This window comes from Drosophila arizonae, chromosome 5, assembly GCF_054131065.1.
Source record: "Drosophila arizonae isolate 15081-1271.41 chromosome 5, UAZ_ARI_1.0, whole genome shotgun sequence".
NCBI classification, from domain to species: Eukaryota; Metazoa; Arthropoda; class Insecta; order Diptera; family Drosophilidae; genus Drosophila; species Drosophila arizonae.
This window is the reverse complement of record NC_142925.1, coordinates 12,486,484-12,509,804: the sequence shown is the minus strand read 5'-3', so window position 1 is coordinate 12,509,804 and position 23,321 is coordinate 12,486,484. Positions and strand designations below refer to the sequence as shown.

Genomic DNA, 23,321 nt, shown 5'->3' with positions numbered 1-23,321 from the left:
AGCTGGACATTATCTGTTTACTAGGAACACCCTAATGCCGAGTCGTACGAATTGCATAAGGAGCTATCAACTGGCTGACAGGGCGGAGAGAAAATGTTACTAATGAGAGATTGCGTAACATTGCACAGGATTTTACTTGACATAGTTGCAGTGAATTGTGCAGGCAAACGAAACGAGAATATGGGAGTAGAAATACCCAGAAGAGCTGTGTAATTAGCTATGTACAGAGCTTTACTGACTATGTTGCTCTGCCTCTCAAAATTTATGAAGAGAATATGATGCATGAGCTTTGTGGATCTGAGTTAAAAAGGGAAAGAGTTAGAATTTCAGAAAGGACTGAGTATAAGATCTGAAAAGAAGAAGAGTACTCTGTGAGCCAATTAGCAGAAAGTGTAAGGAGTTAAAAGTACCCTAGCCTGAACTTCAGTCTGCATTCATATGAACTAACCAGAGATGAATTCTATAGACTTCAACAGCTTAATTTAGTTCGTAAAATTAAAGAAGAGATTTGTAATTATGACTAGATCTGAATGATACTGAAATTGTGGAGTATTCCGTAATACACAATGCTCTTAAAATACAAGAAGTGAGGAGTGATATCTTTAATGTTAACGATTATTTGAAACAGTGCCCAAATTGCGAATATCCATTATAAGCTAGAAGAGGAAGACAGCTCGAGCACTTTAGAGCTCCTATGGGAGTCATATAACAGGCGTGCTATAAAAGAGTTTATTATCAGGCAGAGTATAATCAATCAGAGTCTAAAGAGCAGAAACTCAATTTCATTTAGGCAGAGCTCGCATTAGTTGCGTAATGAAAGAAATGGTGGTAGAAAGAGAGAGAGAGAGAGACAGGCAACTTCATATATTCAAGTAGGGTATTATGTGTAAGTCCATATAACAATATCGTATAAATATTAGTTCTGTATAGAGTCAGTCAAAGGGAACTGGCAAAGCAGCAAGAGCTCTGCATTTATAATTTCATATTCAGTGTGAGTTGACGGCTGTCGACTGAGTAAAGCTGATGGCATTAATTTTGCAGGCTATTGACAGAGGAGAGATAATAATACATTTCAATTGAGACATTCGCGTGCATATTTGAAGGTGTCACAGTTCATCAATTCCTAATGGCAGCCAAATCGAAGGCCGAGAATCGAACATTTGTCCGAGTGCTATAAAAGAAGGCAATTGGGTTCGGGTCGCACTCAAAAGAGCCAGCACCGTTGGCATCATGGCATCCACATTCGAGCTAATCAGACCGGCGCCACTCAGCCAGCGGGTGCGTTCCCGTGAGGGGCTCATCTACATGTACCGGGGCATGTGGCTGATTGGGTGGGTGCCGCCGGAGTCGGGTGTGTGGCGGTATGTCTATCTCGCTTGGACAATTGCGACCCTGATCTTCGGGGTCATATATCTGCCGGTGGCGTTTCTCACCAGCTATGTGCTGGAGTTCAGTAGCTTTGCGCCCAGCGCGTTCTTCACCTCGTTGCAGGTGGCCATCAACGTGTACGGCTCCTCGTTCAAGTCGATGATCACGTACTATTTTATGTGGCGGCTGAGCAAAACGGAGACTCTGCTGGACAGACTGGACGAGCGGCTGCAGAACGACGAGGATCGCCAGAAGATACACAATGTGGTGGCCCGCAGCAATTACGCCTTTCTGATCTACACCTTCATCTACAACGGCTTCGCAATCTCCACCTTCTTCTCCATGGTGCTGAGCGGCAGTCCGCCGTGGGCCATCTACAATCCGTTTATTGACTGGCGCGCCGGCGTGCTCAGCCTGTGGGCCGAGTCGATCTTTGAGTACATCGTCATGTCCATTGTGGTGCTGCAGGATCAGTTGGCCGACTCGTACCCACTCATGTACACGCTCATCTTTCGCGCCCATTTGGATGTGCTCAAGTCTCACATACGAAACCTGCGCATGGATCCCACAAAGAGTGAAAACGAGAACTACGACGAGCTGGTCAATTGCATAATGGATCACAAGCTTATACTTAGGTGGGCCAGATCGCGCTGCTTAGCTCTGGTGGGATCAACTCATGAATTCTCCTCTGCTCTTCGACAGATGCTGCAATCTGGTTCGGCCAATCATTTATCGCACAATATTTGTGCAGTTCCTGCTAATTGGCTTGGTGCTCGGCCTCACTCTGCTGAACATATTCTTCTTCTCGAACTTCTATCAAGCCGTTGGCTCCATTCTCTTTGTGCTCACCATACTGCTGCAGACGTTCCCCTTCTGCTACAACTGCAACCTGCTGATTGAGGACAGCGACGACTTGGCCAACGCGGTTTTCCAGTCCAACTGGACCGAAGCGGAGCCGCGCTATAAACGGACCCTAGTCACTTTTATTCAACACGTACAGCAGCCCATTGTCTTCATAGCAGGCGGCATATTCCCCATCTCGATGAATAGCAATATAAGCGTGAGTATGAGAGTGAGAGAGATGGTGAGAGAGAGAGAGGGTAAATCTCTATTTCCTGCAGGTGGCCAAGTTTGCATTCAGCATCATTACCATAGTGAAGCAAATGAATCTGGCCGAGAAGTTTCAGTAGGAGCCGAATCGGGTTTGCCCCACTGTGCAGCAGTTTGGGGCTTATCCTCTTTTAATATTAACGTGAATTTTCATCTTTATTTATTGCACCCTTAAACGAGTCTGGCGCGTGCCAAGTGCTCGTCTGCAATTGCCTCTAATACAAGTACCCCCCTTAGTAAAAAATGTAAACCAGAGTAATAGACGCACACACATACACACATACACTGACTCAGTCCCCTCCGGGCTTTGGCATTGTTTGTGGCTGGCATTTGCATAGAATTTGTATATGTTATAGTTTATCTTATAAGATTTAGCTGATTTAGTTGTGCTCTGCAATTGCGAGGCCCGAAATGGTAATGGAAATGAAAAGCCACAAAACGGATGGAATACAACTCCCCGAGGAAGTGGTGACGGGGGCGAGGAGCAACATTTGCAAATTGTGTTAACAGACGGAAATTACAAACGAGAAATGAGAAACAAGAAATCTACCAATGCCAAGACATAATCAGCCCGCACATAAAAAGAGCAAAAAGCAAAAGAAGCAGCCGCAGGAGCAACTCCCTCGGCACCGTAGCTCTCGCAGGAAGTGCTACGCATATATGTATATAAAAATGTTTACATATTGTATGTGATTTTTATTTAAATTTTATGTTAAACACGTGACGGGCAGACAGCAAAAATCATATATGTATATGTATATGATATAATATATATATAAATATATACACATATATATATATATATATATATATATATATATGAATACATGTATTTAGCTGTAGAAAGTATCAACGGGACCAGACGCACCGACGACGACGACGATGACAGCAGCAACAACAATTCTGCTACAAATATTATGACATCTTTTTTTTCGCATAAAATGACACTCAACTGCAGCTGCTTAAAAAATGCATAGCATTTAGATTCGACACATGCAATTTATTAAATTGCTGCAATTAAGTTCGGTATTTTTTATCTTTTTTTTTTTTTTTTTTTTTTTTTTGACAGTGTCAACACCCGAGGTTAAATTTACATAGCCAGCATATTTGTTCGGCATGCCCTTTATATTTATTATACATATATAGAAGCTAAAATTTCGAAAAAGGTTATTCTTCAAAGCCTTACTAAACTTTCGTACTAAAATAAAAATAATACTCTTATCAAAAGTCGCTTTATATACATGAATAAATACAATATTTAAAAGATAAAGAAATATTAATGTATAGAAATATGCATTCAGATATCTATGAGATATTATCTATATACATCTAAATACTTCTTAAAACATTATGTTAACAAATCATTTTACTTTATCAATTCTTCCTTTGGTTACTCTTGGCTAATATAATCTCTACTTGATCTGTTAGTACATCTACTATATATAATGGAGGCACATAGACCTGGTGCGTTGATTAAATCTTGAATTAATTTTGCATTACTTTTGATGGCAGAAATTATTTAGTATATTTAATATGAAATGTGTATATAGATCCCAGCATATATGAGCATATATGCTTATCTGATTTCTAATGTCCCTCTAGCATTTATATTGAAATTAATTTTTATATTTGAGAGATATGTGCAACAAATTGGATTTTTCATTTGATTTTGAAGCAAAAAAAAAAAAACCGGGCTTGAATTCATAGTAAACAAATTATATTAGCCCCAAATTGTAATAAGCCGTTGGTTGACTATATATAGGCTGTCAATGACATATGTAAAGCTATTTAAAATTTGTTTAGAGCCTTCAGCATTTTCAGTCTAAATGCCACAGCTTAATTATGTTGATATCAATGCAAATTAAAATTCCATTCTATTTTCGAGCAAAATGAATTTGCTAATGTATTAATTATTGAATGACAAAAATAACACAGGCTAACAGGAATAGAAAAGGAAATTTGTATTGAGAGAGATAGTCTTCTCTAGTGAGTGAGTGGAAGAGAAAAGAAAATCAGATATATAGAGAGATTTGATATATAAAGTTGCGTCAAATTCTAAACAGTTTTTATTTATTTAGTTATTTTTATAAAAGCATCGAGTAAACAACTTGAATGTTCATGTTACATATCAATTTATTTATTTTGATTTATTAACATATTTATGTTGTTAAATTTATTTAGTATAAATTTCTTGAAAAGCTGACTTAACAAAAAGCAGCACGTCGAAAAAATTTATTAAACTCTAGTCTGATTATACATTTGTACTAAAAACCTTTCTTGTTGAACAGTGTAAATGTACAAATTTTTTTTTTTTTAGCCTCATTATAAACAGCAAAAAGTGTGTAAATCAAGTTGCATTATAATATATAAACAAGTGCAGCAAAAATAATAATATTGCCGCAAATTAATTATTAATTTGGCTACCCATACATATGCAACATACATATATGTAGTTCTAATGAAGTGAAACGCATTGTGCCAATTGAATTGAAATTCGCATTCGAATATTTGGGCGGCACGAGCTGGAATTATTGTGCAATTGGGCAGTTGGCCATGGCCATTTGGTGGCTGTAAACGTTGATTATTGCACATTAAGTGCATTGAATTGAAATCGAAATTGAAATTGATTTTGATTTTGATTTTTTTGCCTATTATAATTAATTGATATGCGTCTTTTATTTATGTTTGATAAAGCCATTAAGTAAACTCTGGCAATAATTACTCAATTTATCGCTGATTGCGGCGCAACAGCGCGAAAATAAAATTAATTATGTATCAGGAATGGAATCACTTCCTTTAATGGGCGCTCATTTCATTTGATTTCATATCTTTTTTATTTTATTTTTTCATTTTTGTGGGTCCACTGTTACCGGAAAAGCGTTCGATAATTGCTTAAAAAATGGCATTGGCATTGGCATCACCGTCGTGCACACCGCAAAAGTATAATCAAATTAATTGCGCCTGAATTGGCCGGCAATTTGTTGCGGCTGCAAAGTATTTATGTATTTTTGTCAGCTGGCGTGAGAAAATCCCTGAAAATTTAATAAATTCTGCTTTGCCTTGCACTAGCGCCAAGCGCCTTGCGAGCGCCTTTCGCTGCCCCAAGACAAAGTTTTGCCCAAGCCAACGTTGAATACGCCGGAGACTCCGTGGACTCCGAAGGACCACGACTGCGGCTACAGCAAGTTCAAATATGTAAATGCATATAAATTGAAAGTCAGCTACGTTATGCAGATATTCCGACAGCAACGAGGCCGACCCTAAGACGCAATTTAGCTGCCTCTGGTGTCGAGTTGCTCTGAAATGCCTGCCACACACACACACACATACATATACACTATATACACACACAGAGAGAGATATGTGAGTGAACGTAAATCATAGTTCATAGTTGCGGCTATGCCGTGAGGCATCTTTCGCCCAAGTTTCACAGCCCAGCGAGGTCGCTGTTTGCCATAGATATATGAATCCGTTGTCAAAATGCTAGTCAACATTGACACACACATAGACACGTATATATGAATACACTGCTGCATAAAAGTTAACACAGGAAACATATGGCTTTCGATAAAATTTTGTTATAAATTTGCCATTTTCAAACATAAAGAGCATCCCAGCTAGAGGGATAATATTTTAAATCATTTTATTTCAGTAGTAAAAATACAAAATTAAAGTCAAATTTTAATTTTAATTCTTAGCTGTTTATAAATGTTAATGAATTAAATTTATTATATTATAATAATTTATTTTAAAATTATCTTGTGATTATTTATATTGCTTATCTGCTGTTTCGGTTTATCGACGTCAGCTTCGAAGTGTGGCCGTTTGATTTCAGTGCTCAGGCAACTCGTTGCATAGCTCAAAAGTTTGAGCATGACTAAACTCCCTTGAATTTGACATACAGAGATCTCTTTAATTTATTTCTCGATATCTGCAAAGAACAAAGCCTCAGAGAGCAACCAATTGCATCGGTTCTTCTACGACTTCGTTTGTAATCGGCTCGCTCTGGTTGTTCCCAAAGTTGAGCTGAGTTGAGTTTATGTATGTATTGGTATATATGCGAAGGCTGCGATAGCGTAGCGTAGTGAGTAGTTGCATGTGCATGTGTATGTGAGCGTGAGCATCGTTCGCTTTGCTCACTCTCGGCTTATTTGCTCACTTCCTGACTCTAATTATGCGAACATCAATCGTATTGCTCCCAAACGACGTTCGTGACAAGAGCGTGACACGAATAGTTCAACTGAAGGAGAATAGAAACGAATAAAACGGAAGGCTCTCGCTCCCAACGAGACCGATCGAATATAATTTCATCGGTCGATGCCACAAGCAGAGCGTAAAGAACTTATATTTGATGAGCACATAGCTATAGCAGTCAGTGTTGCTGAAGAGTCAGAAAAGTCGATGACTGATCGTCGGTCCAAAGACGCCTTTTATTTAAATAGGTTATCCAATAGGAATATTCTTCTCACTAATAAACATCTCTTTCCACTAAATATGAATTACCTCTATTGCCATGGTCTATCAGATTGAAGCATAAAGCACTCGATGATTTTCTATATTGAGAAAGATTAAATAATATGCATAATAGCTTGGGTTCTCTAACTATTTTAGTTCCTTATGCTCCATCTCTTGCTTCTTATAGCTTACCCTATATTAAATTCTTCTTCTTATGCAGCCATCACATATTCATGTAAACCAAAAACAGCTTATCACATGAGTTCACTAGAAATTCTTAGTACAAAACTTGCTGCTTCAATTTAAATATATTTCTGAAGCCTTGCGATGCCAGAAATGCTTTTTCCCCATCATCAAGCACGCCAGGGCATCGACATGGACACGGGAGCATGTGGTCATGGGGGCATTTTGGTCTAATATTTGGACTACAAATAATATTTCAACGAGTGTTTGTTTTTTTCCAATTACCCCCGTGACGGCGGCAAGCAAGCAAACAAACGAGCCGATGAAAGAACAAACAAATGAATTTTTATCTGTGGCAAATAGCCCCGGCGTTAGCCGGCTTTTGTTTGCCTGCCCCAAGCTGGCTGCAATTTGCGGTGGCCGCTGCCAAACGTGGCATTAGTATGCAGCGGTATCCAGTGCGGGCGTCATGCAGCCTAAGCGGCTGCGTGTTTGTTTTCAATTCCGTTTGTCTGCCCTTTCACTCGCACACACGCTCGCTCTCACTCGCTATCACTCCCTCTCTATTTAAATGTTTGAGAGAGACAACACATGCGATTCGTTGGCAGCTAGAAAACGCTGTCTGCCATGCTAAGTAATACAGCGTGCGGCTCGCGTGCACAAATTGCGCATACGCGACGTATGACGTATGTATACATACGTACTTATAGTATATATATATATGTAGCAAATATATATGTATTTGCTGTTTGCCTGCAGCCGAACGGGCAAATAATTTGCATACCAACATGAGCAGCCGACATGGCAAACACGACACGACACGTGGCGTATACGTAACCTTTAATTTACAAAATTATGCATATCAGGATGTGGCCAAAGACCATCTGCATTAAAGCCAGAGTCTGAGTGTGTGTTAACTGAAAGAATTGATTGACGAACTGAACTGATTGATTGATTGACTAATTAAATGTAATCCGAGCGAATTACGAACCGTGAACTGCATTTAATGCACTGATTGAGGCATGTCAAACGTTATTCAACGCTCGCTAATGAGTCAGGGCTTAAACGTGGCCTATTTCATTTAGGCCACTCGATTGAGTGCCGCAATAGTTGGCCATAATTTAAGAGCTGCCAACGGGCGACACATGCAATTTTCGGCTGTTTCCTTTGGAGTCCCAGGTGCGTATTCAGGAATCACAGCTAATTAGAAAGGCTGTGCCGACTTCTGGGCTATTCATTTACATTTTAAGTGGCCTGCCTCTACGGACGCACAAACACCCAAACATATATTCATATTATATACACACAGCAATTTGAGACAGTGCATTTTCTTTCTTATTTATTTGCTTAATTGTTGGGCTATGATAGAAATTTGCCCAACTGGCAATGATAAAGCGACAGTAAAATATGCGACTCTAAATGGATAGCAACGGCATCGCAATTAGGCAACAGCAGCAGCAGAAGCTCGCTTTTATGGCCCGGCGGCTCCCTTGGCGACTCGGCTAAGTGTCCCTGATGTCGTCTGGACAGTGACTAATGAAGTCACAGATTAAAGCACGCAGCAAATATAAATATTCAATGCCATACTCGTGTATACTCCGCTGCCATTACCGTTACCATTGCCATTGCCATCGAGGCATAAATAAGCTAGGAGTACCGCCCCAGTCCACAAAGGGTGCATAAATCAGGGGCTGCTACTTACATTTCAGGTACTGCTCGTTGCGTGCTATCACTCGCTCGGCGTTCTTGCGTGCGAGGAAGAACCATTCGGATGTGTTGCCCAGGTAATGGTACTCCATCGCCAGATCCTTGGCCAGCACGGCGCCCAGATTCGGCGGCGGCAGGCGGTAGGCGAACGGACAGAAGAGTCCCGGCTGAGCTGGATGCTCGTTCCAATCGAAGCAATTGCCCGCCGCAAATATATCATCGTCGAACTCCACCATGGACAGCACTGAGGCGTGCAGCAAGTTGACATCCTCCTGCACCGAGTGCGCCGTCGTCTTGAAGATTCTGCACGGAAATGGAGAAATGTGGGAAAATTATACGAGATGAATCAAGCGAGCACGTTACAATTCAGCGAAAATTGCATTAAAAATCCATGACATAATATCTTATATATATATGTATGTGTGTATATATATGTACAGTGTTCAGTCGGGTCATAGATTAAACCATTCCAGCTGAGATTCTGTGGGTGGCTGCTACAAGGCTTGTTATTGTTTGCCAGCCCGGGCTGCCTCTCATTTTGTCGTGGCTGTCATTTATATTTTTATAACCGCTTGTTTGCTGCACCACTGTCCCGCTGCCCCGCTGCCCCGCTGCCCGACTGCCACCACTGACCCACTGTCTGCTCTGCCGAATTGCCGTGGCTGTTGTTCCGGCCAGGTCGTGGGCGGGGCCGGGGGCGGGTGCGGGGCCCCAGGCTCTAACACAAGTGCACTTATAGGCGCAGCGCATTATGCTGCTTCAAGCTGTGCTCAAGTGCTCCAAGCGCTGCGACTGAGGCAGCGACTGCGACGACGACTGCGACTGCGGCTGCGGCTATTGTGTGGCATCAGGCTCTTTGGGTGTTGCCAACTAGGTGTGTGACTCTCTCTGTATATATATATATATGTGTATATGTGTGTGTGTGTGTGTGTTTGTAAAAGTAAATGAGAATATTGCGTTCAAGATTGTGCCTTAAGTGCCATAAGCCCGGGCCGCCCGTCGCCAATGGACGTCTGCCCAGCCTCCGTCCCATTCCCCGTCTCCGTCTCCGTCTACGTCGGGTCGCTTGGTCGGTATTAATTAAAATGTCACTTTAACATAACATTTCCGTTAGGCAACAACAGAAACCACAGGCGACATCCGCGCACCACAATTCCCGCTGTTCGACTTGGACCAAAACTGTCTAATGGCCAAGGCTATTGCCATAGTCCAGGCCGAAATAAAATTCTCTTAATATGAATACATAATTATTTGCGGCCGCAACAGCGTCCTTCCATTTAGCCTCTTTTGGCCATTTAAGAATTGGGCAAAAACTTGTTGTTTGTTTGTTTTCCAGCAGATTAACAAGCAAACAAACTTATGTTTAACTTAAGGGCTACGTGTTGGTATGCGTCTATGTGTGTGTGATTGTGTGAGTGTGTGGAAACTTAAGGGATTTTGACAAGAAGGCTTTAAATCAGAACATGGGTATTATATGTGTATTAAAGCTTATATAAATAAAAATATATATAAAATTAATTTTACGGAACTAAATTGAATTTCCTATATTTGTATTAATTTCAATGTCAATAAATAGCTTAAGTTTTTAATTAATTTCAAGAACTTATTTAAGATAAATATATTCAATCCAATGCATTTATATATATTAATAAATTTTTAAAATTATATATTTTTTTATTATTTAAATATTTTATTATGTTTATATTACTACTAAACGAATAAATTATAATAAATATAATGCATTTATTAATATTAATTTATTAAATCATATTAAATTTCTTATATTTTATTACATATAACAATAAATTAAAAATTATTTTGTATATTTTCAAAATTTAGTTAAGATATAATAATATTATATTACATTTCGAATCATTTAATTCATATAATACTAATCATAATCATATATATGTATCAATGAATTTTATAAATTATTTAAATAAAATATAAAAATAGTAATGAATTGTTAATTAGATTAATTTTCAAATTTTAAATTAAAAAATAAAATAAAAATGAAAATACCAATCAAATGTTAATTTGATTAACTTGATTTAATTTTAGCTCTCTTAAATGTTTGTCAATTTCAATAAAAATATTGTTTATTTTCATAGGCTGTAGGTCAACACAGCAAAGAGCATCTAAGCCATTTGTTTTCATATGCTATTCCTAACGGTTTTGGCTACATTTTCCGCTCAACTTTGTCGCTTCGTTTTCCAATAGAGTGGACCAAAATTGGCGCTGTGCGTGCGGCTTTGGCTAATTTGTGTGTGTGATTTTGACACGCTCGCTAACTGGGGGCGTGGCTCATTAATTAGTTGATCTGTTGCGAGGTTCATTTGTAAATGTCAGCTACATTTTGTCATTGCGAATGGCCCAGCGTCAGAGTTGAAAAGTCGCTCGCAGGCTCAACAAAAAACTTGAGGCTGGCTAATGATGATGATGATGATGATGATGGGGATGATAATGAGGGTGGCAATGCTGACTGTGCAACAAAGCTGGAAAAGCTTTTTGGCATCCCAGTATACGCTCTCACACATAATTTACGGCCACACTTGCCTGCTTCGAGCACAGCCACGGAGTTAAGTATATAATGGATGTGTGGCTCAGGCTGAGGCTGTGACTGTGGCTGTGGCCAGGGATGCGACATATGAGTGCCCGTTAGCTGTAATGTTTAATTAGCTGTCCACAAATAACTGAGCAGCAGCACGATAAACTATTGCACTCACTCACTCTCACTCTTTCTCTCTCTCTCTCTCTTTAAGTTTTTATTACGTGTCTCCGATGCTCTGGCAGACTGCTTGAACTCTTCAGCAAGTGTTGCAAGTCGTAAGCAACTGCAGCAGAGCCTGTTTTTTGCGAAAAGTGTGTTAAAGACACTCGACTGTTGAAAGTGCAAAACAAGCACTAAGCTGCAGGTGCGTCAAGCAGACAGACGGACAGACGAGCAGGAGGGCAGGCAAAGTGCCAAAGCTGTCGCTGTTGTGCCTTGCACTACTGAGAAGGTAACGCAGCAAGTGCAAGCAGCACACACACACACTCTCTCTCTCACTCTCTCTGTGTTTGTGGGTGTTAGGATATGTACCACTGGGACTTGCAGAATTTGTAATGTCCTGTTTGCTGTTGCTGCCTTTGAAAGGAGCTGACATTTAATTAAAAATCATTGACCAGCAGCAGCAGCAGCAGCAACAGCAACAGCAGCAGCAGCAGCAGCAGCAGGAGCACTAGAAGTAGCAGAAGCAATACAGATAATAGGGCTGCTTATCAGCTATCCGCTTGTCAGCACATCGCAGCACTGAGGACACATAGTCCGCGGGCCGACAGATTCCACTTGTGTATTCACATTATGAGTCTCTATGACAGTCAAAATGGCGCCTAAGCCGCCATGAGCCGCGGGCCATGTTGCTTATTTGTTTTGCATATGGTGTCCGGGCCAGGGCTCTTCTCGACACTCAGTTGAAATACATATTACAAAACTTGTGAAAGCTGGGATAAGTAGGGGCGGAGAGCGACAGCCCACAGCGAACAACGAACAGCGAACAGAGAACAGCGAGCAGCGAACAACGAGCTGAGAACAACAAAGTGAACAGTGGCTGGCATTTAAGCCGCTTTTTATTTGACTTGACTTGAGAAGGCCGACAAGCAGCTGACACAGGAGCTGACGTTACCCGGCCTGGGCCCACATAACGTATATAATTTACAAATGCCAATTTGCTTTAAAGCTGATGCCAAGGCCGGGCTTTCGCACACACTCCCCCTCTCTCGCCCCCTCTCTCGCCATCTCTCTCTCACTCTCTCCCTATTTAATATTGATTCCTTTCTGCTGGAATCAGCAGAAAATCAGGACAAAAATCAAGCTGGAATCTGTTGTATTCACGCTTGATGTTTCGAATTTCATTCAATTATTTCGATTACTTCATACTTATTGGTAAAAAAAAACCAATTAGTTATTAGCGTGAAGCCAGCAAAAAGCGAAATTGGCAAATTAAATTCACATTGCGGCACCTGGAAGGGACCTTTCCAGCCTCGGATCAGCAGAAACACACAAAAAGCAGCTGAGCCAGCCTGAGGCCATTTTCGGCATGCAAATACAAACGCAGACGGGGCAAACATGCGCTCGCCACGCTCCATGCTCCAACTTCGGCAAGGACATGCTTTAACGTGTCCTTGTGCAATACACAAGCGTATGCGTGTGAGTGTGTGTGTGTGTGTGTGCGAGTCAGGCACGCTTCATGTCGACTTTTTAATTGAAAGCGAAATGTTTTAGTTTAATTATTCAAAGCTCGCCCTTGCGCATGTTTGACCTGCAACGTCTGCTCGGCTGGCTTGCAAGGATCATTGCAAGGAGTTAATATTGAAAGTGCCTAGCCCTGGCCCTGGCTCTGGCTCTGGCCCTGGCTGTGGCCTACCTGTCAATGGCTGGCAGTCGTCCCCATGGCATGCCTTTGTTCTAGGCTTTCGCCTTTTGTTGGCCAGCTTCCTGGTAAATGTTGATTTTGGCCCATTGCGAGCACCCTCCATGGCCCTTATCAATATTAATTAGCCCATAATGATCAAATAGGCAATGCGAGCTATGACTCCATGAAGTGCATCTGATTAGATTGCCAATTCTTACCCAGTATTGTTGGATATTAAGAATTTATCAACTGCTAAGCAAACATTGAATTTTCCATGTAAAATGTGATGAAAACGACGAAATAAATTAAATTTCCTGATGAAATCATACTATATACATTTTATATTATTGTGCTATCCTCAATTTCAATCTTCAATTTTCTATTTTTCCAAAAGTAATTTAGAATATATTTATAAAAAAATATATACATATATATTTAAATCATTTTTTGAAAATATGATTGTTAAAAATGTTTGAAAGTAAATATAATACAATAAATAAAATATATAATAAGATAATAATATAATTAATATAAATATGACTTTCAGTTACTATATTAAAATGTATTAAAATTAATAAATATATTAATTTAAATTAAAATGTATATATTTATTTATTTTAAATAATTTATTTTTATTTATTTATTTATTTATTTTTTTTTTTTGACATGCCATATTTTCCATTCAAACAAGAATTTTTAATACATTTCTATATATTTTATACTGCTTAAAGTGCTTCATTTTCCCATGACATTCCCAATTGTGTTTCATTTATTCTGAGAAAAGCTTTTAGCACTTGCTGGCTCAGCTTTCCATTGTCACTCACATATGCAGATTTAGGTATCGATATCACTTAAAAGTAATCCTTAAATAAAAAGCAGCTAATTACCGAGGCACTTTGGGCCTTTACACATTACCCAAATTACCCTTAGCACTGAGTTTCTATTCGTGCCTCGTAGAGGTTGAAGCCCTTTCTTTTACGCATTTGCTTTCACGAGTTACCTTCATACATATACAAATATATATTTCTATAATTAGCACAGGAAATTGAAGCTTAATTAATTAAAAATCGCGGGCCGACTCCAAAGGGTTTTTGCTTGACTCCACGCTGGTTGCTGCGCGGCTTGCGGCAGCGAGCCAAGTAAATGGCTAAATGAATCCGAAGCAGAGGCAGTTGCTGTTGACATGTTGATGCAGGCCGCAAGCACAAGCTCCACACACACTCACACACCCTTAGACAACGCCTCTTCAATATTTCTTTTGTGTTTGGCTTTTTGAAAAATGTTTTTTTGATTTAGTCCGTTAATTGCTTTCAAGTTGCCAACTTCTGTGCTCGCGCCCGATGATTATTATTGCTGCGGCGCAAGAACAAAAAAGGCGAAAAACAACGAGAACTTGGCAAGCATTTTGGCCAAAAAAGTTTCTTTTGATTTTCTTTGCACCACAGCCGAGCGCCCAGCCCCAGCGCCCAGGCGCGGCGTGGCGTGGTCATAACGAGCCCACTGGGTGCGGTGCGTGGATGTGGGCCAAAACGTATCTGCTCTGTGTGAGAAACTTTTTCGACTCGGTCTGCTGGCTGCTTGACTGCGGATTAACTGCAAAAAGGCAGCCGCGTTTTTATTGCGTAAAAATAGACTTGCCGACGCGGCGGCCGTGGTGTGACTTAAATATTACGCATACGCCACGTGGGCCAGGGCTGGAGAGCAGCAGTACTACAGCTTGACGTACAAGTTTGTTAAGCCGTTAGGCTACACATGTTGCAGCCAGTGTGATGCAACTATAGCCATAATGACAGCAGAGCACAGCATAAGGAATGCAGCCGACAACAAATGTTGATGCTGATATGGATGCTGACTGGCTGGCGGCAACAAAAGGCAATACACTTACACTTGCATTTGCATCAGCAGCACCATCAGCAGCAGCCTCCGCAGCATCCGCATCCGAATCCGCATCTGTATCAGCATCAACATCAGCATCAGAAAAGTCAGAGTCAGAGTCGCATGCAAAAAAAGGAAAGAGCAGCGGCAAACACAGTTCGCTGGATAAGTGAGGCTAGCCTTAGGCTCGGTGGTGGCGCAGTGTTGCCGCAAGAACCGCAGGCACCGCACCACTGCACCACCGCGCGCTGCTGTCAGTTGCAGTTGTACAATTGCGGCATAGACCAGTTGAAATTCACATTAGGTATATACTGCGCGAAATGAAAACAATTTCCATTTCGTAACCGAGGGCAGCAGAGCGAGCGAATGCGTTTATATGAGATGGTGTGGTGGGTGCGTTATTAGCACCACCCGTGGCGCATAGCAAATCAAGCGGCACTAAAGGCCAAAGCCGGATGTTGGCCATGTATTTCATGATTCATGTATCTGTATCTGTATCTGTATCTGTATCTGTATCTGTATCTGTATCTGTATCTGTATCTGTATCTGTATCTGTATCTGTATCTGTATCTGTATCTGTATCTGTATCTGTATCTGTATCTGTATCTGTATCTGTATCTGTATCTGTATCTGTATCTGTATCTGTATCTGTATCTGTATCTGTATCTGTATCTGTATCTGTATCTGTATCTGTATCTGTATCTGTATCTGTATCTGTATCTGTATCTGTATCTGTATCTGTATCTGTATCTGTATCTGTATCTGTATCTGTATCTGTATCTGTATCTGTATCTGTATCTGTATCTGTATCTGTATCTGTATCTGTATCTGTATCTGTATCTGTATCTGTATCTGTATCTGTATCTGTATCTGTATCTGTATCTGTATCTGTATCTGTATCTGTATCTGTATCTGTATCTGTATCTGTATCTGTATCTGTATCTGTATCTGTATCTGTATCTGTATCTGTATCTGTATCTGTATCTGTATCTGTATCTGTATCTGTATCTGTATCTGTATCTGTATCTGTATCTGTATCTGTATCTGTATCTGTATCTGTATCTGTATCTGTATCTGTATCTGTATCTGATCTGTATCTGTATCTGTATCTGTATCTGTATCTGTATCTGTATCTGTATCTGTATCTGTATCTGTATCTGTATCTGTATCTGTATCTGTATCTGTATCTGTATCTGTATCTGTATCTGTATCTGTATCTGTATCTGTATCTGTATCTGTATCTGTATCTGTATCTGTATCTGTATCTGTATCTGTATCTGTATCTGTATCTGTATCTGTATCTGTATCTGTATCTGTATCTGTATCTGTATCTGTATCTGTATCTGTATCTGTATCTATATCTTTATCTGTATCTCTTTCTGTATCTTCATCTGTGTTTCTATCTGTATCTCTGCTATATTTGTATCTGTGTCTATTTCTGTGCCTGTAGCTGATTCTCTGGCTGCATACACTTACATATTTATTTGTGTGCTCTGGCAAACTTTGAAGGATGTTGACAATGGCACGCAAGGGGCTCGGCACCAGGCCAGGCCGCGCCCTGTGTGTGGCGGCGACCTTGTTGTTGTCATGTCAGCGCCGACAACGCCATCTCAGTTGCGTTTTATTGCCGCGGGTGGGCAATTGGTCTCTGCAATTGCTATTTCCATCCACCCTCCACTCTCCGCCCTCCGCCATTCGTCGTTCGCAGTTTGCCATGTGCCATTCCTTCTGCAGCCTTTGCCGTTGCACATCGCTTATGCAGATTTCGATTTGTGTTGAAAACAAATACGCGAGCTCAAACAGCGCTTGGCAACACAATTGCCACCCAGCCAGGCCGACCCAGGCTCTGCTCAGCCTTAAACCAAATGTTGCACGACAAATTGAATACGACCGAAGCAGCGGCCGATTTATTTGCATGCGTCACTTTATCGGAAAAGTTCAAAATAAACAGAAAATCGCAGCGAATTGCTGACTGAAGACGCGACTTTGCAGTGGCAGGAAGCAGCAGGGGCAGCTGGAGGCAGCAGCAGGAGGCAGCAACAGAGAGCAGGCAGCAAACAGAAACAAAAACATTTCCATTGCCAAACAACAAGAAACCGGAAACTCAATTTCAGCTCAAGTTCTATGCAGGATGTCGACGGATGCAGAGGGCAGCGCCACTCGAGCTAAAACTCAAGCGACGACAACACATTTAAGTACTTAAAAGTTTGCCAACTCTTTTTGCTCATTTTACAAGGTGTGTGCGTGTAAGTGTGTGTGTGTGTGTGTGTGTGTGTGTGTGTGTGTGAGTGTGTGTGCTTAGCCTGGCTGGCTGGCAACACTTTTGTGGCAACTAAAAGAAAAAGTGGCCAAGGCAAGAAAACAATTGAAGCTCGTAATTTTTACTTGAATTGATATTGTTTTTCCTGCCGCTTTTCTTCTGCTGTTGCCGTTGCTGCTTTTCGGCTCTTGTTGTTGTTGCTGTCGCTGTGTGTTCCTTAACTGTTCTTCTTTGTTTTTGTTTGCGTAACAAATAAACGGAAATGCTTAGACACAAACTCCGAACACCAACGCCAATGGCAACAACAACAGCAACAACAACAAATTGTATCACTAAACAATAACTTCAATTAGTTTGTCTGTACGTGTGCGCACCTAAAAGGTCCTACAACTCAGAGCACCACTTAGACCCACCGACAGCCACACCCACTCTTCCAGCTAAGCCCACTTGGTGTTGTCTGCAGCGGATGTTGTTTTTATTTTGCTCCATTCTTTTGAGGTATTGTCGGGGTTTTTCTTCGGATTTCCCTAGCTGCCGCGTCGCGTGGGCGACAGGAAGTCATTGATTATGTTTACATAGAAAACAAATTGCGTTGGCGACCTATCGAGAACTGATTAAAATAATTGATGTATATCTGCCAGATTATGAGTGCTTCGGCTCAGCTTAAATGGGAGTTCAGCTTAATCAGCGACAGCTTAGCACTCAAGCAGCAACAGTTCCCGGGGGCAACACTCAATGCCCACAGCAATAGTGCGGCGTAATGAAAGCAAACGTCTAGCATATGACACTAAGTGCAATAATGTTGATCCTGCCCTGGATACAATAAAATTTATTGGCATTTCACATTCCCAGCATTTTATTCGCTTAGCCCTGTGGCTCGCGATCCACTCAATTTGTCATGCTGTTTGTGCTTTTAATTGTTTGTGTGTCTATGGACGGACTGAGGGCAAGTGTGACTGATTTGTCAGCTATTAAGTCGACTGGCCTGAGGCATTTGCTAGCTTTACTGCTGCATGTCTGACTGCTCCGTCTGCTCTGTTTGGTTTTTCGATTTCCCCTTAAAGTCTGTCAAGTCCACTGCAACTTTATTGAGCTATAGATAAACTCATTTCGAGTCGACGTTGCGTCTAGCAAAGTTGAAAAGGAAGTCATAAATCCTTCGGCTGCCTTCAGTTGGCCAATCTTTGTTTTAGCTACCTGTTCTAGCCGTAGAGCATTTGCCATTCGTTGCTTGCCATCTAATTGTTTTAATTTTCTTTTTTTCTAGCACATTTTGTCGTCTGGTTCCTAATAAATTACTTTTACTATAGGTGAACAAATGTCTGTGATTTAAGCGCTCTCTAATCAATGCTGCGGGACGCACAAACGCGTCGCATCGATGCACGACGCACAAAGTTGGACGAAAAAGTTCTTATCTGCGATAGGAAATTATGTGGGAGCCAAGGGAAAGCCAAAAAAAAAAACATTTTCTTTGCGTTTGGTCAGTGTCTGAAATCGAAGAGGGAAAAAATTGAAACGCTTTTTCACTGAAAGCAACATATATTCAATGTCTAATGTCCTGCAAGGAGCCCAGTCACATGCAGGTGGCTACAACAACAGTCGTTCATGGGAGCCCACATATGCGCCATGAAGAAAACTTTGGCATTTATTGCGCCCGACTGACCAAGGAGAGTGGAACAAATGTCGCTCAGGCTGCTGGCTGGAGAGAACTGTTCGATGTTCAATGTCCGATGCTGCACGGCAGAGTTTAGTAGCTATGCCATGTCCTTGAGCGTACAATTCCTCGTTGAAATGGGCAAGAACTCGGCGTGCTCACAGCGACAGCTGCGAGCTTCAGCGAACAAAAAGAAAACAACAAAAATATCGGCATTGTTGCGGTTGTCAAAGTAAATCAAAGCCCTCGACTGCTTTTTCATTCTCTCTTTCTCATTTTCTCGGTTGGCCAAGTTCTTGGCAATAGTTGTTGGCGCAGTTTCGCATCCACTAAGTAATTGAACTTTTATCAAAACTGCCGACAACTTCGGGCAGCTTGGCAACCGACAAAAGTGTAAGTTAATTGAGCCCATATCATATCATATCTAATGTATGTAACAAATTATATAATGAGCTCATGTCTGGGCGCGTTGATCCAGAGTTGTGCTAGCCAAACAGTTGAGCCATTTGCATAATTTGAGTATTGATGAAAACATTTTGTATAAATGCAAAGCATCAAATGGAATCATGCGTGGAATATATTAAATATGCTAAGTGAAGTCATGAGTGGAATAAATAGCTAATACAGAGAATAGCTGGGGCATTACAAGATTATTCGAATGTAAATTCCAATTTTCGGATCAGAATTTTATTTGACTGCAATCTATGATATAGTTGGTTAATATTTGACATAATTGTCATTGATGGATGGATAGAAATATTACTTGTAGCAGCTTAAAAGCAACTTAGATGCTCAGCGGAATAAACTTTTATCAAATTAATTGACTTAAATATATAATTATCAGCATATAATATGAAATGGATTTTCTATATTAAGAAGACTCCAGTCGAGACTGCTCGACTGAGAGAAACCCTGCAGCCTCTAAGCTGATATTCTACTCATTAAGCTAGAAAAAACTAAATCTATTTTTCGATTATTCTCGATATAAAAGTTATCGGATGAGTTATCGATAAACTAAGATAAATTTGTACTGCTTATGGTATACAAGAGTATGCATGCCAGATTTCAGCTCTCTAGCTCTTATATCTTCTGAGATCGGCTTGCTCATACGGACGGACTGACGGACGGACAGGGCTGTTTCAACTCAGTTCGTCGTCCTGATCAAGAACATATGTACTATATGGGGTCTGCGATGATTCTTTCTCCCTTCATACTTTTCACAAAACCATTATACCCTGATTTCCCATTTTCAATGAGCAGCCTTGTAGGGCTACCAGATGGGTCCGTCGAATATGAACAGCCCTGTACATAAATCATCAAGCCCATTATTTTCATATCTAATTAATTATTCCACTAAGTAAAGTCAGCTCAATATACGAAATTTTGGCTATAAGATTTGATTAATGTGTTTGCTTTAATAACAAAACGATACACAATTTCTATATATTTAATAAAAGTATTTAGTTATTTGCCAAACCTTAATTATCACTCGGAAAGTTGTGTGCTAACTTTATTCAACTATTATTGACAGAACTATTTGGCACAAATGCTCACTAAATGCTGTGGAAGATATTGAGGTATGGACATATGCAAGTGTCTGGCTGTTGTCCCCTATTTATTCCTGTCACGAGGTCAGCTCTGCCAGGAGCCGTTGGCCAGCGAGCAGAGGTGGGCGCTGTTCCGGCCATATGCGTGGCCAGTTGGGCGAGTTCAGTTGGCTTCGCAGCGCGGCGTCTGTTGCCGCTGGCCAAGTTTCGATTGGAAAAGTTTGTCATGTGAATAATCGTGAGGGGGAAGGGGCGTGGAGGGGGAGGCGTGGCAGAGGTGTGTGAAGTGCGGGTGGTTGGGTGACTCACCTGGTCAGCATGTTGGCCCGATTGACGGCCACCTCGGCCTCCACACGAAATCGATCCTGTGCATAGCGGTCGACCACGCCCTCGCCGAGATTGAGCGATGTGCCCGCCACGCAGTTGGAGCCCATCAGATGCTGCTGTTCGATATACTGCAGAAACTTGGATACCAGGTCAATTTTGCTATCGCGCGCATTTATCACATCGGCCGTTATCTGATTGGAGTCCACGCCATCGCCTTCCACATCGCCTATAACCAGTGGCTTTGTCTTGTCGTCAATGAGCACCTCCGGCGGGTAGCCGTCGTCCATGGTAACCTCTGAAGTGTCTAGCACGGACATGCTGTCCGTCTCCGTCTCCGTCTCCACCTCCGACTCGGGCCCAGACTCGGATCCGGATTCGGACTCCAAATTAAAGTTGATTTGCTTGACAACCAGACCCTCTCTATCCTGCTGACTGGTGATGGCCTGGGACCTCACCTCGCTCTCCGCTTCCGGCCACTCAGCAGCGCTGTAGACGCTGCTGTTGCCGGTCTCGTGGGCCGCAGCCGTCGCCTCCTCTGGCGCCGCATCGTCATCATCAGCATCGTAGCCATCTCCACTTTCGTCATTGTCAGCGCTGCGCGACTCGGCGACCTCAAGTTGGTAATCCATCGCTCCACTGCTCAGGGGCGCATTAACATTGAGAGCGAATGGCCGGCTGTTGCTCTGGTTGACTGGAAGGAGTCGGGTGCGGCCCAAGACTCGGGTCTGCTGCAGCTGCCAGCTCTTCGCTCCATTTGCGGCTGGCTGACGAGGCGCAAATGTTGCCATTTCCGTGGTTGACAGCTCATCGTTCTCGCCGCTGTCCTCATAATTGGCATCATCACTGTTGGCACGCACAAATTGCCGGCCAGCTGCTGCCGCTCCTGCTGCGCCCCCAGCACCTTGACTCCTTACAATATCCGTGGTCGGCTGCGTTCTCGTCGGCTCGACGGCCACAGCATTTGGGTAAGCTGCCTCTAATGAGTTTTCCAAATCAATCTCGTCTGCCAATTGCATAATCTCACTAAGCGCCGCCGTATCGTCGTCCCCATCATCGACATCTGTGGGCCGCCCCTGGAGGTGCTCGGCCTCGGCCAGGCTGCGATGATTCTTGACCGTGCGCACCAGGCCCAGGCTCTTGTCCACGCTCTTCCGTATGCTCTCGTTGATTTTCTTTTTGTGCAATTTGCGAATTTTATGCGTGACTGGCGCCCCGCCGCCCTCCGGCTGCTGTGTGGGCGGCATCGACGTTGCCGGCGCAGTGGGCTTGGCCACATGCACTGCTGCAACATCGCTGACCAGAGTCAATCGGGTGCTGTTCATGTTGCTGCTGCTGCTGCTGCTGCTGGGGTGCAGCATGTGCGCCCGGGAACGGCCGTGGCGTATGTTGAAGCTCTCGCCCGTGCTGGATGCCAGCGTGGACATGTTTTCCGCTTTCGCTTTGATGCGCCCGCGTGCCGGCTGTGGTGCATCAAGTCCAGGGCTGGACGCCAGCTCGGCCCCTGCATGCCACACCAGCCCCAGCAGCAGCACCACCCACAGAAGCGGAAGAGATGCTTGGGACTGCATTGTCAGCGACTGCAGGCGGACGTTTTACGGCTCAGCGACTCTTGGCGTTGCAATTTGTGGGGTGTGGCTGATGAGGAGGCTTGATCGATAGCTTTGTTAGATCGTTTCAATTTCACTTTCGGCACCTTTGGCCGCAGCTGTTGTTGTTGGCTCTTTAGATACGAAGGGCCACAGCCAATGCGTTGACCTGGCAGCCTCCACAGCTGGGCTGCGACCAGCGCTGCGCCTCGGGCACCGGCGACGCGGCTATGGAGCTCATTTCTTCCGTCCGGCACCGTCTGCTGCTGCAACTTGCCTGTCGTGCTGCAATATCAATTCGAATCGACTGAAAGACTGCAAAGAGAGAGAAAAAAGTCGAACATCTTGATTAGACTTCGAATCGTTCGATGTGAGTAAGCAAAATATTTGCTTTGATTTATGCGAATTTTGCTCTTTGGCTATTTACTTGCTCGTCTAGAAAGGAGATTGGCTCAAGGACATTTCAAAATGTTTATATATGCAGTGCTGGCTTTTGCTTCCTCGCTAGCGCTGTCTCTCTCTTCTCCCTCTCTCCCTTCCTCGCTCGCTGTCTTTGTGTGTGCAAATAAATGGCAGAGCAAGCGTAAAGAAAACGCATTTTTATGTGCCAAAGGCCAGTCTCATGACAAGCACTTCAGAGCCAGAGACGCTGGCATTAACTAAGCCAAAGGCACAACACGCAAACGGCCAACAAAAGCGGAGGCCATTTGGCTGCTCCTGTTAAAGCGGCAATTAAAAATTTCCACACGCCAACATCGCAACAACAACGGCATCTAAGCTGAAGATAAATAGGAAATTGTTTTTGTTTTAGCCTTAACACGCACACACACACACACACACACACACACACACACA

The 23,321-nt window shown here is 42.4% G+C and overlaps 2 protein-coding genes and 1 long non-coding RNA gene across 3 annotated transcripts in view; 2 read left to right on the top strand and 1 right to left on the bottom strand.

Moving 5' to 3' along the window:
* Positions 1–23,321, bottom strand: part of LOC108617461 (uncharacterized) — a 63,363-nt gene that overhangs the window by 23,032 nt on the left and 17,010 nt on the right. Inside the window, exons 2-3 of the mRNA XM_089469306.1 lie at positions 20,863–22,781; positions 8,819–9,126 (exon numbers count right to left, since the gene is read on the bottom strand). Coding sequence (XP_089325432.1) covers positions 8,819–9,126; positions 20,863–22,448 — 1,894 coding nt within the window. The 5' untranslated portion in view covers positions 22,449–22,781. The remainder of the gene's footprint in view (positions 1–8,818; positions 9,127–20,862; positions 22,782–23,321) is intronic.
* LOC108614812 (odorant receptor 59b-like) lies at positions 994–5,260 on the top strand. The gene is made up of 3 exons (XM_018009033.2): positions 994–2,003; positions 2,071–2,428; positions 2,490–5,260. The coding sequence occupies exons 1-3, from the start codon at positions 1,231–1,233 to the stop codon at positions 2,556–2,558; spliced, it is 1,200 nt and encodes a 399-aa protein (XP_017864522.1). The 5' UTR covers positions 994–1,230; the 3' UTR covers positions 2,559–5,260.
* On the top strand, positions 7,894–9,236 carry LOC149268512 (uncharacterized). The gene is made up of 2 exons (XR_016270166.1): positions 7,894–8,295; positions 8,485–9,236. It is a non-coding gene; the product is annotated as an uncharacterized LOC149268512 (long non-coding RNA).

Excerpts from the sequence above, each read along its gene's own strand:
- LOC108614812 (XM_018009033.2), top strand. The coding sequence starts at position 1,231 with ATGGCATCCACATTCGAGCTAATCAGACCGGCGCCACTCAGCCAGCGG. Across the intron at positions 2,004-2,070 it reads GATCACAAGCTTATACTTAG|ATGCTGCAATCTGGTTCGGC; the intron begins GTGGGCCAGATC and ends GCTCTTCGACAG. Across the intron at positions 2,429-2,489 it reads CGATGAATAGCAATATAAGC|GTGGCCAAGTTTGCATTCAG; the intron begins GTGAGTATGAGA and ends TATTTCCTGCAG.